The sequence below is a fragment of the Mastigoproctus giganteus genome, chromosome 13, assembly GCF_048544385.1.
Source record: "Mastigoproctus giganteus isolate SK-2022 chromosome 13, ASM4854438v1, whole genome shotgun sequence".
Classification (NCBI taxonomy): Eukaryota; Metazoa; Arthropoda; class Arachnida; order Uropygi; family Thelyphonidae; genus Mastigoproctus; species Mastigoproctus giganteus.
Window position 1 is genome coordinate 13,863,950 of NC_143587.1, and position 15,429 is coordinate 13,879,378.

Consider the following 15,429-nt stretch of genomic DNA (forward strand, 5'->3'; position numbering starts at 1 on the left):
GCCTTGAAACAGTGCCATCTAGGTGGTGGTATCCATCTGAGAATAAGTAACATTAGTCTTCTCCCCAGGTGAAGCATTACTTATTCAAAGTATGCAATATCATGGCAACTCGTTGTGAAGGTATTCACAATATGAGATATAACTTAATACGATGCTGCCTTATAAATATTCTGTTAATTTATAAATGGCTGTGTATTAATGATGCTATTGCACTTAATATATACATAGTCTAAACTTGCTCGCAGCTTGAGGCTTTAGCCCTAAATGCACTTCAGTTTGTAATTACTTTAATGAAATGTGAAGGAAAGTAGAAACCAGCATGCTTGTGGCTTTTTTTTTTTTTTCCACTTCATAATTAAACCTCGTTAAACTGACTTGTCTACTACTGGAACCAATGTATTTCAGAAATTATCCCATCCACTTCATTTTTTTTTTTTCTTATTTAAAATTAAATGTATATGCTATGATAAGTTTAAATACTCTATATGAAACCTGAAATGGACAGACTTCGTTTTGATATAAGCCTATATACGTGAAAGTTTATATATATTTATAAGAAATTTTGATTAAAATAATCATTAGGTTGAAGTCTTCATTGTACAGGATGCCAATGTAAAAAAACTATGGAAAGTGGAAGTATAAGAAAGGAAGATGCCGAAAGAATATGAAAACGTAATACAATAACAGTTATCATTAACTATCTCCATTCCATTAGTACTTAAAACGTACAGTAAATAAATATATATATAATTAGAATATAAAATAAGAAAAAATCTAGTCATACAGGAAGCCAAGTAAATAGCAAATAGACAGTAAACCAATACATAACTATAGCAACAAAAGGAGGAAGAAAAAAAAAAAAAAAAAGAGTATTAATAAATGAAGATAAATAGTACTAGAGAACAGAAGGAATGCCAATTAATAAAAATAGGCATATACTAAATTTACAAAATTGCCAATAAAATCAAATTTTGGAGTGCCATTTTGATGGCACCAGATCAGAATGTGTAAAATATAACTATAGACTGAGGTGAAAACCAACTACATTGTGTGACCAACACAATGAAACAAAAAAAATAAATAAATAAAATGTGACCACATTTTATTTATTGCTTAGCATTAGTAGAGGCATACAATGCAAGAAAACAAGATTATGCAGAATCAGCCAAAAAAAAAAAAAATCCCATTTTACCCCCTCCATTTGTTCCAAATGCCTGTCCAGCTCAGCCTTAAATTTATTTAGGATATCAACTTCCATAACAAAAGATAGAAGTCTGTTTCACCAATCGACTAACTGCTGGCTAAAGGCAAATTTCTGCACATCAATTCTACAATTGTCTTTCCTCAATTTTAAACTGTGGCCCCTCAGGTTCTTGGTCTGAACAAGAGGAAGAATCCCATCAGCATTCAGTTTGCTCAACCCATTCAAGGCCTTACATACCTCAATCAGATCACTTCACAAGTGCCTACTCTCCAGGTGCTGCAATTTGCAGAACTTCAGCCTTTCTTCATGAGAGCACCCCTTTGTTTCCCACACCAATCTTGTTGCCCTTCTTTGTACTTGTTCTAGCAACTCTACATCCTTCCTAAAATGAGGCTTCCACACCTGTACACAGTACTCTAGGTGTGGCCTGACCATTGCCTTGTACAATGGGATAATCACATTGATGTTCCTGCTAGCAAAATTCCTATATATCATTGAAAAGACTCCATGACATGCCCTGGCAGGCCGTCTGCACTGCTCAGCGAACTTCATATTTGATTGCATAATTACCCCCAGGTCTTTTTCACTTTTGACTTCCCTGAGTGTAGTACCACACAGTTGGTACGTTTCTCTTCAGTTATTGCTACCCATATGCAGTACTTTGCATTTGTCAATGTTAAACTTCAGTTGCCACTTCTCAGCCCATTTGCCCAACTTATCTAGATCCAGTTGGAGTAGCATACTGTCTTTACCCCCATTAACAACCCTGCCAACCTTTGTATCATCTGCAAACTTGGTCATTAAACCTGATATACCTTCATCAATATCACTGATAAATAAACAAACAACAGTGAGCCCAACACCAAACCACTTATAACATTTGTCCCAACACTCCACTAATAACATTTGTCGACGAAGAGCAGTGTCCATTGATTACCACTCTGTCGTCTCCCACTCAACCATCCTTTTATCCATTGTAGCAACTTACCCTTAATGCCACACCTTCCAATTTGTATAGCAGTCTTCCATGTGCAATAGTATCAAAAGCTTTCCTGAAATCCAAGTATATGATATCAAAATTATTTTTCGCATTCAGTTCCTTTGTGACCACATCATAGTATCCAATCAAATTGGTCAGACAAGACCTCCCTTTAACAAACCCACGAGGTGTCTTAACTATTACTGCAGTCTTGTCCAGATGATCCTGCAATGCTTCTTTAACCAATGACTCCATTATTTTTCCCGGAACACAAGTAAAACTAACAGGTCTATAGTTACTTGTGTCACATTTTTGAATAGGTAATACATTTGCACACCTCCAGCCCATGGAGAACTTCCCAGAGTCCAAGAAAACCAATCAATGCGTCAACCAAATGACACATACTTAAAGCTTTTGATACTGTTGCACATAGAAGACTGCTGTATAAATTTAAGCTGTTTGTTTGTTTGTTTGTTATCTGGTTTTTAGGAGCATTAGCAACTAAGGCCATATTGCTCCGGGATATGCGGTGGTCATTCACTGACCTTTCCGCATCCTGCGTATTTGGTGGTGACGGGCTCGAACCCCGGTCAATCAAGAAGCGTGTGCTACGCACTGCTGCTCCTTCCCTCCTGGCTACGGAGGCGCCTTAAATTTAAGCAGCTTAGCATTAAGGATAAGTCACTGCTCTGGATAAAGTGATAGTTGAGTGGGAGAACACGTTTATTAATTGAGAATGCTCTTCATGGTCTAATGTTATTAGGGGAGTACCCTGGGATTTCATGATATTCACGAAGTTTTGATACTGTTACCATCGCTTCTGATACTGTTGCACATAAAAGACTGCTGTACAAATTAGAGCAGTGTGGCATTAGGGGCAAGCTGAGTAGGAAAAGACAGAAAGTGGTTGTTCTCCATGTAACTCCACTTACATGGACTAATGTAAGTGGAGTTCCAGTGTTCATGCTGGTCCCATTGTTATTTTCTGTATTTATTAATGATATTGATATAAGGTATGTATATTGATAATGAAGGTATATAAGGCCTAATGTCAAGTGTGCAGATGATACAAAGATTAGCAAGGTTGTTAATGACAGTAATCATGGTGAACTACCACAAAAGACCTAGGAAAATTAGGTTGATAGGCGATTGTTTGTTTGCTTGGGGATTTATTAGGTGCATCAGCAACTATAGCCATAGTGTGCCATGATGGGCAGTTGAAGTTTAACATTAACAAATGCAAGTACTGCATTTGTTAACGTTAATCTGGAATTACTGTAGCAGTAATTCCAGATTAACATACCAACTGTGTGATACTACACTCGGGGTAGTGAAAAAAAAGAAAAATAACTGGGGGTAGTTGTGCAGTTAGATATGAAATTCTCTTATCAGTGAAGACAGGCTGCCAGGGCAGCTCATGGGGTTTTTTCAATAATATACAGAAATTGTGCTTGTACAACACCATGGTTATACCACATCTTGAGTACTGTTCAGAAGTCCGGAGGCCTCACTTTAGATAAAAAATAGAATTCTTCTGAAACAGGTAGTAGTAGTAATAGTGGCGGCATGTGATGCAAGAAAGCATGTGTATGAGCTTATGCAGCATCAGCCAGAAAAAAAAAATCACACCATTCCCTCCAAATGCCTGTCCAGTTCCTCCTTAAATTTATTCAACCTATCAACTTCCACAATGACAGATGGAAGTTTGTTCCAGCAATTAACCACCCGCTGGCTAAAGGCAAATTTCCGCACATCTATTCTACATCTGTCTTTTCTTAGAGAAGGGCAACCAGATTGGTGAAGGGAGCAAAAGGTGGTTCTTGGTAAGAGCACAAATAGGTCTTCTTAGTAAGAATACCAGATTGGTGCTCTTACCAAGAAGAGCTCCAGTTCTACAAACTGTAGCATCTGGAGACTAGACCAGTGAGGTGATCTGGTTAGTGTTTAAGGCTTTGAATGGATTGAGCAAGCTCAATGCTGATGAGATTCTTCCTCTTGCTCAGAATACATACATACACACACACACACACAAGGGGCCATAAATTCAAGCTGAGGAAAGATGGTTGCAAGATAGATCTGCCTTTGACCAGCAAGTGGTTGACAGTTGAAACAAACTTCCATCTGTTGTTGTGAAACGAGACATATTATTGGAGGTGATGATCATTGATGTGGGAAGGGTTTTTTTTTTTTTTTTGTTGGCTGATAAGCCAACAAAAAAAAAAATTCTTTGTAAGCTTGCTTTCTTGCATCTTATGCCAATGCCACTATGAATACAATAATTAGTCCGCCAATGCGCCATTTGAAAAATTGCGGCCCTTATGCAGTGAAAAATTGCACTAGAACAGAGCAAAACGGAGTTTGTTTTTTTTTTACATATCCTCACTACTTTTTCCTCCCTCCTAGATAGTGTACGGTTACTTTTGTTCTCTTTCTCTCTCTCCTTTCATGCTCGTAATATTTTTTAAATTGCAATTTTATTAAAAAATAAAAGGTATACCTTTATGCGGTATTGGTCCCACAAGCACAAATCAGAGCTATTTTCCGTTGCCATGAGATTTCCCTTCCGATTACAAGATTTTTTTATCCATTCTTTAATCTTTCTTCACACCTTCCTGACACTGAACTCGTTGAAACGGGATAACAAGGATCATGATAAGTAATGAAAAACGTAACCTATGTTAATCCCCCATTATATCATCATCAAAACTGGTAAACACAAAACATCCAATTCATACTTAAAAACAGATCAAAACTGATAAATCTTTAACAGTGCAGGTGACATCATGCCTATAAATGGAATAAACAAAGCAAATTAGGTATACTACAGAACGAACTGCGTACAACAAAACCTACAATACATACAAACGCAGACACCTAAAGTAACTGCTTGCATAACATGTGCTCAACTTCCGTCGGAAGTTGAGGTGGATATAGCGTCATAAGTTGCAATTATGTTTTTAAATAAGAAGAAAAACAGTGCTATGGTAAAGTTGTCTTTCGTTTTTTTTTTTTTTTTTTTTTTTTTCACTCCTTTGTGACATAAAGTAATTAATTAAGATCATCATCATTTATTAGTACATCCTAGTACCAACAAGGAAAGGGAACGACTATACAAATTTAGTATTCATGTGTTCATTTCATTCTTTTTATCGAATAGGAATATATTTGGTTGTTCAAAGTTAAGTACAGCAGAAACTGTGCCCATGGGCAAGGGCCGATAAGCTCAAGGCACAGAGTAGTCAGGTATCTTATTACTCTTATGGCCCAAGGTAAGGAGACATCAGTAAGGTCACCAGATTTGCAGAGAGTAGTAGTACGTAGTAACGAAGGCATGGGATGCAAGAAAGCAAATGTATCAACTTATGTAGCATCCGCCAAAAAAAAACAAAAAAAAAAAAAAAAACAATTTCACATATACATTCCCTCTACAAGTTTGTCCAGTTTCTCGTTGAATTTATTTAAAATATCAACTTCCATGACAACAGATCGAAGTCTGTTCCACCAATCAACCACCCACTGGATAAAGGCAAACTTCCGCACATGCATTCTACAACTGTCTTTCCTCAATTTGAATCTATGCCCCATCAGGTTCTTAATCTGAGCAAGTGGAAGAATCCCATTAGAATTCAGGGTGCTCAACCCACTCAGCTTATACACCTCAATCAGATCACCTCGCCGGTGCCTAGTATCCAGCTGCTGCAATTTGCAGAACTTCAGCCTTTCATGGTAAGAGGACCCCTTCGTTCTACTCGCCAATCTTCTTGTCCTCTGTATGCGCTCAAGCAGCTCTAAATCCTTCCTAAAATCAGGCTTCCAGACCTGAAAGCAGCACTCAAGGCATGATCTGCCCATTGCCTTATACAAAGGGATAATCACCCCATTTTCCCTACTAGAAAAATTCCTGAATATCATTGAAAACATCCCATGACCTGCTCTGGTAGCCTGTCTGCGTAAAATTAAAAGAATTCATCAAAAACTATATCTCAAAATTTTTAAAGTACCAGGAAATTCTAGATAATTTAGGAAAATTAAAAACTTAATACAGTAAATAAGTGAGTATTATAATTAGTATCACAGTTCTAAAAATATTTCTTGGCTAAATGCCTAAGAGTTCGTTTGTGCATGGTTACTGCACACACGCACTAAATTTCTACTACCAATGTGAAATGAATGCATCTTTAATTAAATCTCATGTTATAAATGTTGTTGGTGACTCTATTGTCAGGGAAACGGGGAACATGCTTTGTAAAAAGGATAGGTGGAAAAGGACCAGGGTATGTCTGCCAGGGGCAAAGGTTGATGACGTTGTAGAGCAGATATCATCTTTTAAGGGCACAAAAGGTGATATAGTTGTACACGTTGGCACTAATGATATCAAGAGTAGGAGACCGGCAGAACTGCTTAACAAACACAAGTCACTGTTCAAAAAAAGCCATGAAATAGGGTTGAATTTGAAAGTGTCTGCAATTCTGCCCAGACACGATAGGAGGGAGTATATTATGAGAACCTTATCAGCCAATTCGGCCCTGGAGAGATTGTGCAAGGCTCAAGGGGTAGAATTTTTTTCAGCATGGTCTGTGCTTGCTAGCAAGAGAGACTGCTTCTACAGGAATGGGATGCACTTAAATAGAAAGGGTGCAAGAATATTTGCTGATGCCATCAAGGCAGTGTTAGGTTGGTCGGAAAACTGCTAGCTTGGGGGCAGACAAAGACGAATAGATTAACAGTAGCCACTGGCAGAGGTGAAAGAGATTCTTGCACTGCTTCTATTGAAATGAGCAGAAGCCTGAAAAACAAGATGCAGGATATTTCAGAGACTGCTGGGAGTCATTGCGGTACAAGCAAACACATGGGTTGTGTTAGGGTAGCTAAGAATAGAAATAGGTGCATGTATACTTGCGTGTACACAAATGCTAGGAGTTTAGTAAATAAATTTGATGAATTTGAGGTATTGCTCAAAACATCAAAGGGAGATATTGTTGGGATATCAGAGACGTGGTGTCACAAAGATATAAGGAATGCAGAACTGGAATTTGGGGAGTACAACGTCTACAGAAAGGATAGACTGGATAGAAAGGGAGGAGGCGTTATACTATTACTTAAGAAATACATAAAATCCAAGGAAGTGAAGCCAGTGGACATCGCTGGACGGTGCAGTGTCGAGTCAGTTTGGTGTGATATAAGCATTGGGAGATCAAAATTGAGAGTTGGAGTGTGCTATAGGCCTAATGACACTGATGAGTATAATAAGAAACTGTACAGGGAAATAGAGTGGGCCAGTAAATCAGAGAGTCTTATAATGGGAGATTTTAATTTCCCAGATATTGACTGGAATTTGGGGGCTGGTCACTCACACACTGGATGATTGCTTTCTACATGTGCATGTTCGGGAGGCAACTAGAGGGAGGAATACTCTTGATTTGATTATCAGCAGTGATTCTTCATGCATTAAGAATCTGCAGATAAATGAACCACTAGGTGGCAGTGATCACAGTGTGCTGACGTGGGTTTACTCAAAGAGGTAACTACCATTAGGGGGAAAGGGAAGGGTTATTGCTTTCGTAAGGGCGACTACGATCGACTGAGACAGTATTTAAATGCTATACAGTGGGACCATCTGATGATGTTACCAACAGCAAATGCAAAATGGGAAGCATTCAAAGAACTTATCTTGGAAGCTACTAGGCTGTAAATACCAACTAAGAAATACTGTTCAAGGTTTAGGCCTAAATGGATGTCAGATGAACTGATGGGGCATATGGCAGAGAAGAAACATGCATGGGATACTTACAAATTAACACATGAGACAGAAGCCTATGATAGATACAAGTTGATCTGTAACCAAGTTACAAAGGAGGTTAGACAGGCGAAAGCAGATAACGAGAAATCTTTGGCAAGGGATGCAAAGAAAAACAGCAAAGAGTTCTTTACTTATATAAACTCTAGAAGGAAGGGGTTGATTCAGATTGGTCGACTTGATATTGATGGGTCAACTGTTGATGATCCTGCTCAGGTAGCTAACAAACTAAATGAATATTTTGCATCAACATTCACACATGAGGATTTATTTATCGAGGGGAAAGCCAGAGGTGTATTCAACTTTAGCAGTAAGCTACAGAATCTTGAAATAACTGGGAGTAAAGTGGAGAAGAAACTGTTGAAGATAAACACAAGAAAGGCACCCGGGGTGGATGGGATCTATCCAGTTATATTAAAGGAGGCAGCAAAGGAAGTAAGCAAACCCTTAGCCATAATTATGAGAGCTTCCTTGGACTCAGGGGAGGTACCCATAGACTGGAAATGTGCAAATGTGACCCCAATTCACAAAGGAGGATCAAAGGCTGACACAAGTAATTATAGACCTGTTAGTTTAACTTCTGTTCCAGGTAAATTAAAGGAGGCACTGGTTAAAGAAGCACTGCAGGATCATTTAGACAAGACTTCAGTTATAGCTCAGACACAGCATGGTTTTGTTAAGGGGAAGTCTTGCCTGACCAACTTGATTGGATACTATGATGCAGTCACAAAAGAACTGGATGCAGGGAATAACTTTGATATTATATACTTGGATCTTAGAAAGGCTTTTGATACTGTTGCACAAGGAAGACTGCTGCACAAATTGGAGCAGTGTGACATTGGAGGCAAATTGCTGCTGTGGATAAAGGGGTGGCTGAGGGGGAGCAGACAGAGAGTGGTAATCAATGGACACTGCTCGTCGTGGACTAATGTTAATAGTGGAGTCCCTCAGGGCTCAGTGTTGGGTCCATTATTGTTTTCTGTATTCATAAATGATATTGATGATGGTATATCAAGCTTAATGTCGAAGTTTCCAGACGATACAAAGGTAGGCAGGGTTGCAAGCACACTACTGACACTATGCTGCTGCAACAGGATCAGGAAAGGTTGAGCAGATGGGATGAGAGGTGGGTGGCAAATGAAGTTTAACATTAACAAATGTAAAGTACTACACATAGGAAACAGCAACCCCAGAGCAACGTATCAACTCTGTGGTACTACAATGACAGTGGTAGAGAATGAAAGGGACCTGGGGGTGGTTGTGCAGGCAGATATGAAGTTCTCTGAGCAGTGCAGACTGGCTGTAAGAGTAGCTCATGGTGTATTGTCAATGATATATAGGAATTTTTCTAGCAGGGACAAGGAGGTGATTATTCCCTTGTATAAGGCAATGGTCAGGCCACACCTAGAATACTGTATACAGGTCTGGAGGCCTCATTTCAAGAACGATGTAGAGCTGCTGGAACGAGTACAGAGAAGGGCAACAAGATTAGTGAATGAAACAGAGGGGTGCTCTTACGAAGAAAGGCTTAAGTTTTGCAAATTACAGTGTCTGGAGACTAGGCACTAGCGAGGTGATCTGATAGAGGTGTATAAGGCCTTGAATGGTTTGAGCATGCTCAATGCTGATGGGATTCTTCCTCTTGCTCAGAATAATCACCTGAGAGGGCATAAATTCAAATTGAGGAAAGACAGATGTAGGATAGACGTGCGGAAATTTACCTTTAGCCAGCGGGTGGTTGGTTGGTGGAACAGACTGCCATCCCTTGTGGTGGAGGTTGATAGCCTAAATAAGTTTAAGGCTCAGCTGGACAGGTATTTTGAACGAACAGAGGGGTGAAGTGGAAGTAGTTTTTTTTTTTTTTTTTGGATGTTGCTGCATAAGCTTGCTTTCTTGCATCAAATGCCTCGACTAACGCTAATGCTAAATATCTTCACAATGAGCGGCCGTGATACTGCACTGTTTTGAATAAGTAATGTTCACCGGTGGAGAAGACTAATTAGCATTAGTAGAGGCACACGATGCAAGAAAGCAAGCTTATGCAGCATCCGCCAAAAGAAAAAAAAACTCGGATTTCACCCCTCCATTCGTTCCAAATGCCTTTTCAACTCAGCGTTACATTTATTTAGGCTATCAAGTGCAAGAATATTTTTTGCTGCTATCGAGGCACTGTTAAGTGGGTTGGAATAGCATTAGCATTAGCATTAGTAGAGACATATGATGCAAGAAAGCAAGCTTATTCAGCATCAGCCAAAAAAAAAAAAAAAAAAAAAAAAAACCCTCTCCCATTTCACCCCTCCGTTCGTTCGAAATACCTGTCCAGTTGAGCTTTAAATTTGTTTAGGCTATCAACTTCAACAACAAGTGATGGAAGTCGGTTCCACCAACCAACCACCCGCTGGCCAAAGGCAAATTTCCGCACATCTATCCGACATCCGTCCTTCCTCAATTTGAATTTATACCCTCTGAGGTGATTATTCTGAGAAAGATGAAGAATCCCATTGGCATTGAGCATGCTCAAGCCATTCAAAGCCTTATACACCTCTATCAGATCACCTCGCCGGTGCCTAGTCTCCAGACTCTGTAATTTGCAAAACTTAAACCTTTCTTCGTAAGAGCAACCCTTTGTTCCATTTACTAATCTTGTTGCCCTTCTCTGTACCCGTTCCAGCAGCTCTACATCCTTCTTGAAATGAGGCCTCCAGACCTGCATACAGTACTCAAGATGTGGCCTAACCATTGCCTTATACAAGGGAATAATCACCTCCTTATCCCTGCTAGAAAAATTCCTGTATATCATTGACAAGACACCATGAGCTACTCTTGCAGCTCGTCTGCACTGCTCAGAGAACTTCATATCTGCCTGCACAATTACCCCCAGGTCCTTTTCATTCTCCACTACTGTCAGTGTAGTACCGCAGAGTTGATACATTGCTCTGGGGTTACTGTTACCCATATGTAGTACTTTACATTTGTCAATGTTAAACTTCATTTGCCACCTCTCAGCCCATCTGTTCAACCTTTCCAGATCCTGTTGCAGCAGCATTGCGTCAGTAGTGTCCTTAACGACCCTGCCAACCTTTGTATCATCTGCAAACTTAAACATTAAACTTGATCTCCCATCATCAATATCATTCATAAACACCGAAAACAACTATGGACCCAACACTGAACCTTGAGGAACTCCACTAATAACATTAGTCCACGTTGAGTAGTGTCCATTGATTACCACTCTCTGTCTTCTGCCACTCAACCATCCCCTTATCCATAGCAGCAATTTGCCTCCAATGCCACACTGCTCCAATTTGTGCAGCAGTCTTCCATGTGCAACAGTATCAAAAGCCTTTCTAAGATCCAAATATATAATATCAAAGTTATTCCCTGCATCCAGTTCTTTTGTGACTACATCATAGTATCCAATCAAATTGGTCAGGCAAGACCTGCCCTTAACAAAACCATGCTGCGTCTGAGCTATAACGGAATTCTTGTCTAGATGATCCTGCAGTGCTTCTTTAACCAGTGCCTCCTTTAATTTACCTGGAACAGAAGTTAAACTAACAGGTCTATAATTACTTGTGTCAGCCTTTGATCCTCCTTTGTGAATTGGGGTTACATTTGCACATCTCCAGTCTATGGGTACCTCCCCTGAGTCCAAAGAAGCTCTCATAATTATGGCTAGGAGTTTGCATACTTCCTTTGCTGCCTCCTTTAATATAACTGGATAGATCCCATCCACCCCAGGTGCCTTTTTTTATGTTTATCCTCAACAATCTCTCCTCCACTTCCTTCTCAGTTATTACAAAATCATCCAGCTCACTGCCAATGTTTACTTTACCTACATCATTCTCCTTCCTGAATAACTCCTCATGCGTGAATGTAGATGCAAAATACTCGTTTAGATTGTTAGCCACCTGAGCAGGATCCTAAACTGTTGAACCATCAATATCCAGTGGACCAATCTGATTCATCCCTTTCCTTCTCGAGTTCAAGTATGTAAAGAACTCCTTTCTGTTTTTCTTTGCATCCTTTGCCAAGGATTTTTCGTAGTCTGCCTTTGCCTGCCTAATCTCCTTTGTGACTTGGTTACAGACCAACTTATATCTATCATAGGCTTCCATGTCACCCATTAATTTGTATGTATCCCATGCATTTTTCTTCTCTGCCACATGTCTCATTAGTCCATCTGACAACCATTTAGGCCTAAACCTTGAACAATATTTCTTAGTTGGTATGTAAAGCCTGGTAGCCACCAAGATTAGTTCCTTGAATGCTTCCCATTTTGAGTTTGCTGTTGGTAACATCATCAGTTGGTCCCACTGTATAGAATTTAAATACTGTCTCAGACCATCATAGTCGCCTTTACGAAAACAAAAACCCTTCCCTTTACCTCTGATGGTAGTTACCTCCTTGAGTAAATCCCACTTCAACACACTGTGATCACTGCCACCTAGTGGTTCATTTATCTGCAGGTTCTTAATGCATGAAGAATCACTACTGATAATCAGATCAAGAGTATTGCTCCCTCTAGTTGCCTCCCGAACATGCTGATGTAGAAAACAATCATCCAATAAATCCACAAAAGCCTTGCTAGTGTGCGAGTGACCAACCCACAAATTCCAGTCAATATCTGGGAAATTAAAGTCCCCCATTATAAGACTCTCTGATTTACTGGCCCAATCTATTTCCCTGTACAATATCTTATTATACTCATCAGAGTCATTAGGCCTATAGCACACTCCTACTCTCAATTTTGATTTCCCTATGCTTATGTCACACCAAACTGACTCGACGCTGCCCTGTCCATCGATGTCGACTGGCTTCACTTCCTTGGACTTTATGTGTTTCTTAATTAATAGCATGACCCCTCCTCCCCTCCTGTCCTGTCTATCCTTTCTATACACATTGTATTCCCCAAATTCCAGTTCCGCATTACTTATATCTGTGTGACACCACGTCTCTGATATCCCAACAATATCTGCCTTTGATGTTTTGAGCAATACCTCAAATTCATCAAATTTATTTACCAAACTCCTAGCATTGGTGTACACGCAGGTATACATGCACCTGTTTCTGTTCTTAGCTACCCTAACACAACCCATGTGTTTACTTGTAACGCAATGACTACCAGCAGTCTCTGAAATATCCTGCATCTTGTTTTTCAGACTTCTGCTCATTTGAATAGAAGCAGTGCAAGAATCACTTCCACCTCTGCCAGTGGCTACTGTTAATCTATTAGTCCTTGTATCCCCCCAACTAGCAGTTTTCAGACCCACCTAACACTGCCTCGACAGCATCAGCAAAAATTCTTGCACCCTTTCTATTTAAGTGTATCCCATCCCTGTAGAAGCAATCTCTCCTGTTAACAAGTATTGATCGACAAGGCTCTCATCATATACTCCCTCCTATCGTGTCTGGGCAGAATTGCAGACACTTTCAAGTTCAACCCTAATTCACGGCTTTTTTTCAACAGTGACCTGTACTTGCTAAGTAATTCCGCCGGTCTCCTACTCTTAATATCATTAGTGCCAACGTGTACAACTATATCACCTTTTGTGCCCTTAAAAGATGATATCCGCTCTACAACGTCATCAACCTTTGCCCCTGGCAGACATACCCTGGTCCTATTCCACCTATCCTTTTTACTACTACTACTTCTAATACTACTAGCTTGGGGGACACACACACTAAGAGGTTAACAGTGGCTGCAGGCAGTGGCAAAAGTGGTTCTTGCACTGCTTCTATTAGAATGAACAACAGACTGGAAAGCAAGGCAATGGAGCTTTCCAGGACTGCTTGGAGTCACAGTGGAACAAATAAATACACGGGCTGTGTTAGGGTAACTAAAATTAGAAACAAGTTCATGTAAACTTGCATGTACACCATGTTAGGAGTATAGTTAATAAATTTGATGAGCTTGAAGTTCTAGTCAACACATCAAAATCAGATATTGTTGGTACATGAGAGACATGGTATCACGCAAATATAAGCAGTACAGAATTAGAAATTGGGGAGTACAACGTGTACAGAAAGGGTAGAAAGGGTTATGCAGTTAGTTAAGGAACAGATAAAATCTAAGGAAGTGCATCCAGTTGACACAAGTGGATAGTGTAATGTCAAGTCTGTTTGAACCACTGGGTGAAAGTGATCACAATGTACTGATGTGGGAATTACTTAAAGATGTAACTAACATCAAGGCTAAAGGGAAGGGCTATTGCTTTGTAAAGGGGACTACAGGAGTCTCAGACAGTTTTTAAATTCTGTACAGTGGTATCAACTGATGATGTTACCAACACTGAATTCTAAATAGAAAGCCTTCAGGGACTTAATTTTGGAGGCTACTAGTCAAGTCAAGCCATCAAAGGCTTTTCATTTCATTTCAACTAGGCTTTTCATTTCAACTAAGAAATACTGTTCAAGGTTCAGGCCTAAATGGATGTCAGAGGAACTAATGAGGCTTGTGGCAGAGGAGAAGAATGTATGGGATGCATATAAAGTATCAGGTTACACAGAAGCCTATGGCAGGTATAAACTAATCTGTAATCAAGTCACAAAGGAGGTTAGGCAGGAGAAGGCAGATTACAAGAAATCTTTGGCAAAGGATGCAAAGAAAAACAGTACAGAGTTCTTTACTTATGTAAACTCTAGAAGGAAAGGGATGAATCAGATTGCACCACTTAACATAGATGGGTTGACTATTGATGATCACGCTCAGGAAGCTTACAAACTCAAGGAGTATTTCGTATCTACATTCACACATGAGGAGTCAATTAATGAGGTGAATGCCACAAAGTTTATCAAACTCTAACAGGAGGTAATTAATTTTGTAATAACTGAGAACAAAGTGGAGGAGAAATTTTTGAAGTTAAACATAAGGAAGGCCCCTGGAGTGGATGGGATTTGTCCAGTTATATTAAAGGAGGCAACAAAGGAAGTAAGCAAACCCTTAGCCATAATTATGAGAGCTTCCTTGGACTCAGGGGAGGTCCCGATGTATTGGAGGTGTGCAAATATATCACCAATTCACAAAGGGGTTTCAAAAGGTGACACCAGTAACTATAGACCTGTTAGTTTAACTTGTGTTCCGGAGTAAATAATGGAGTCACTGGTTAAAGAAGCATTGCAGGATCATCTACACAAGTCTGCATTAATAGTTAAGACACAGAATTGTTTTATTAAAGGGAGGTCTTGGCTGACCAATTTGATTGGATACTATGATGTGGTCACAAAGGAACTGAATGCCAAAAATCATTTTGATATCATATACTTGGATTTCAGGAAAGCTTTTGATACTGTTGCACATGGAAGACTGCTGTACAAATTGGAGAGGTATGGCATTAAGGGTAAGTTGCTACAATGGATAAAAGGATGGTTGAGTGGGAGAAGACAGAGGGTGGTAATCAATGGGTGCTGCTCTTCGTGGACTAATGTTATTAGGGGAGTCACACAGGG

General features: G+C 39.7%; 1 protein-coding gene across 2 annotated transcripts in view; it reads right to left on the reverse strand.

Moving 5' to 3' along the window:
* LOC150075774 (neurobeachin-like protein 1) overlaps window positions 1-5,017 on the reverse strand; it is a 693,585-nt gene extending 688,568 nt beyond the window's left edge. For both annotated transcript variants that reach the window (XM_090387670.1, XM_090387669.1), the window contains exon 1: window positions 4,681-5,017. In XM_090387670.1, coding sequence (XP_090243796.1) covers window positions 4,681-4,734 — 54 coding nt within the window. In that variant the 5' untranslated portion in view covers window positions 4,735-5,017. The remainder of the gene's footprint in view (window positions 1-4,680) is intronic.
* Window positions 5,018-15,429: the final 10,412 nt, after the last annotated feature.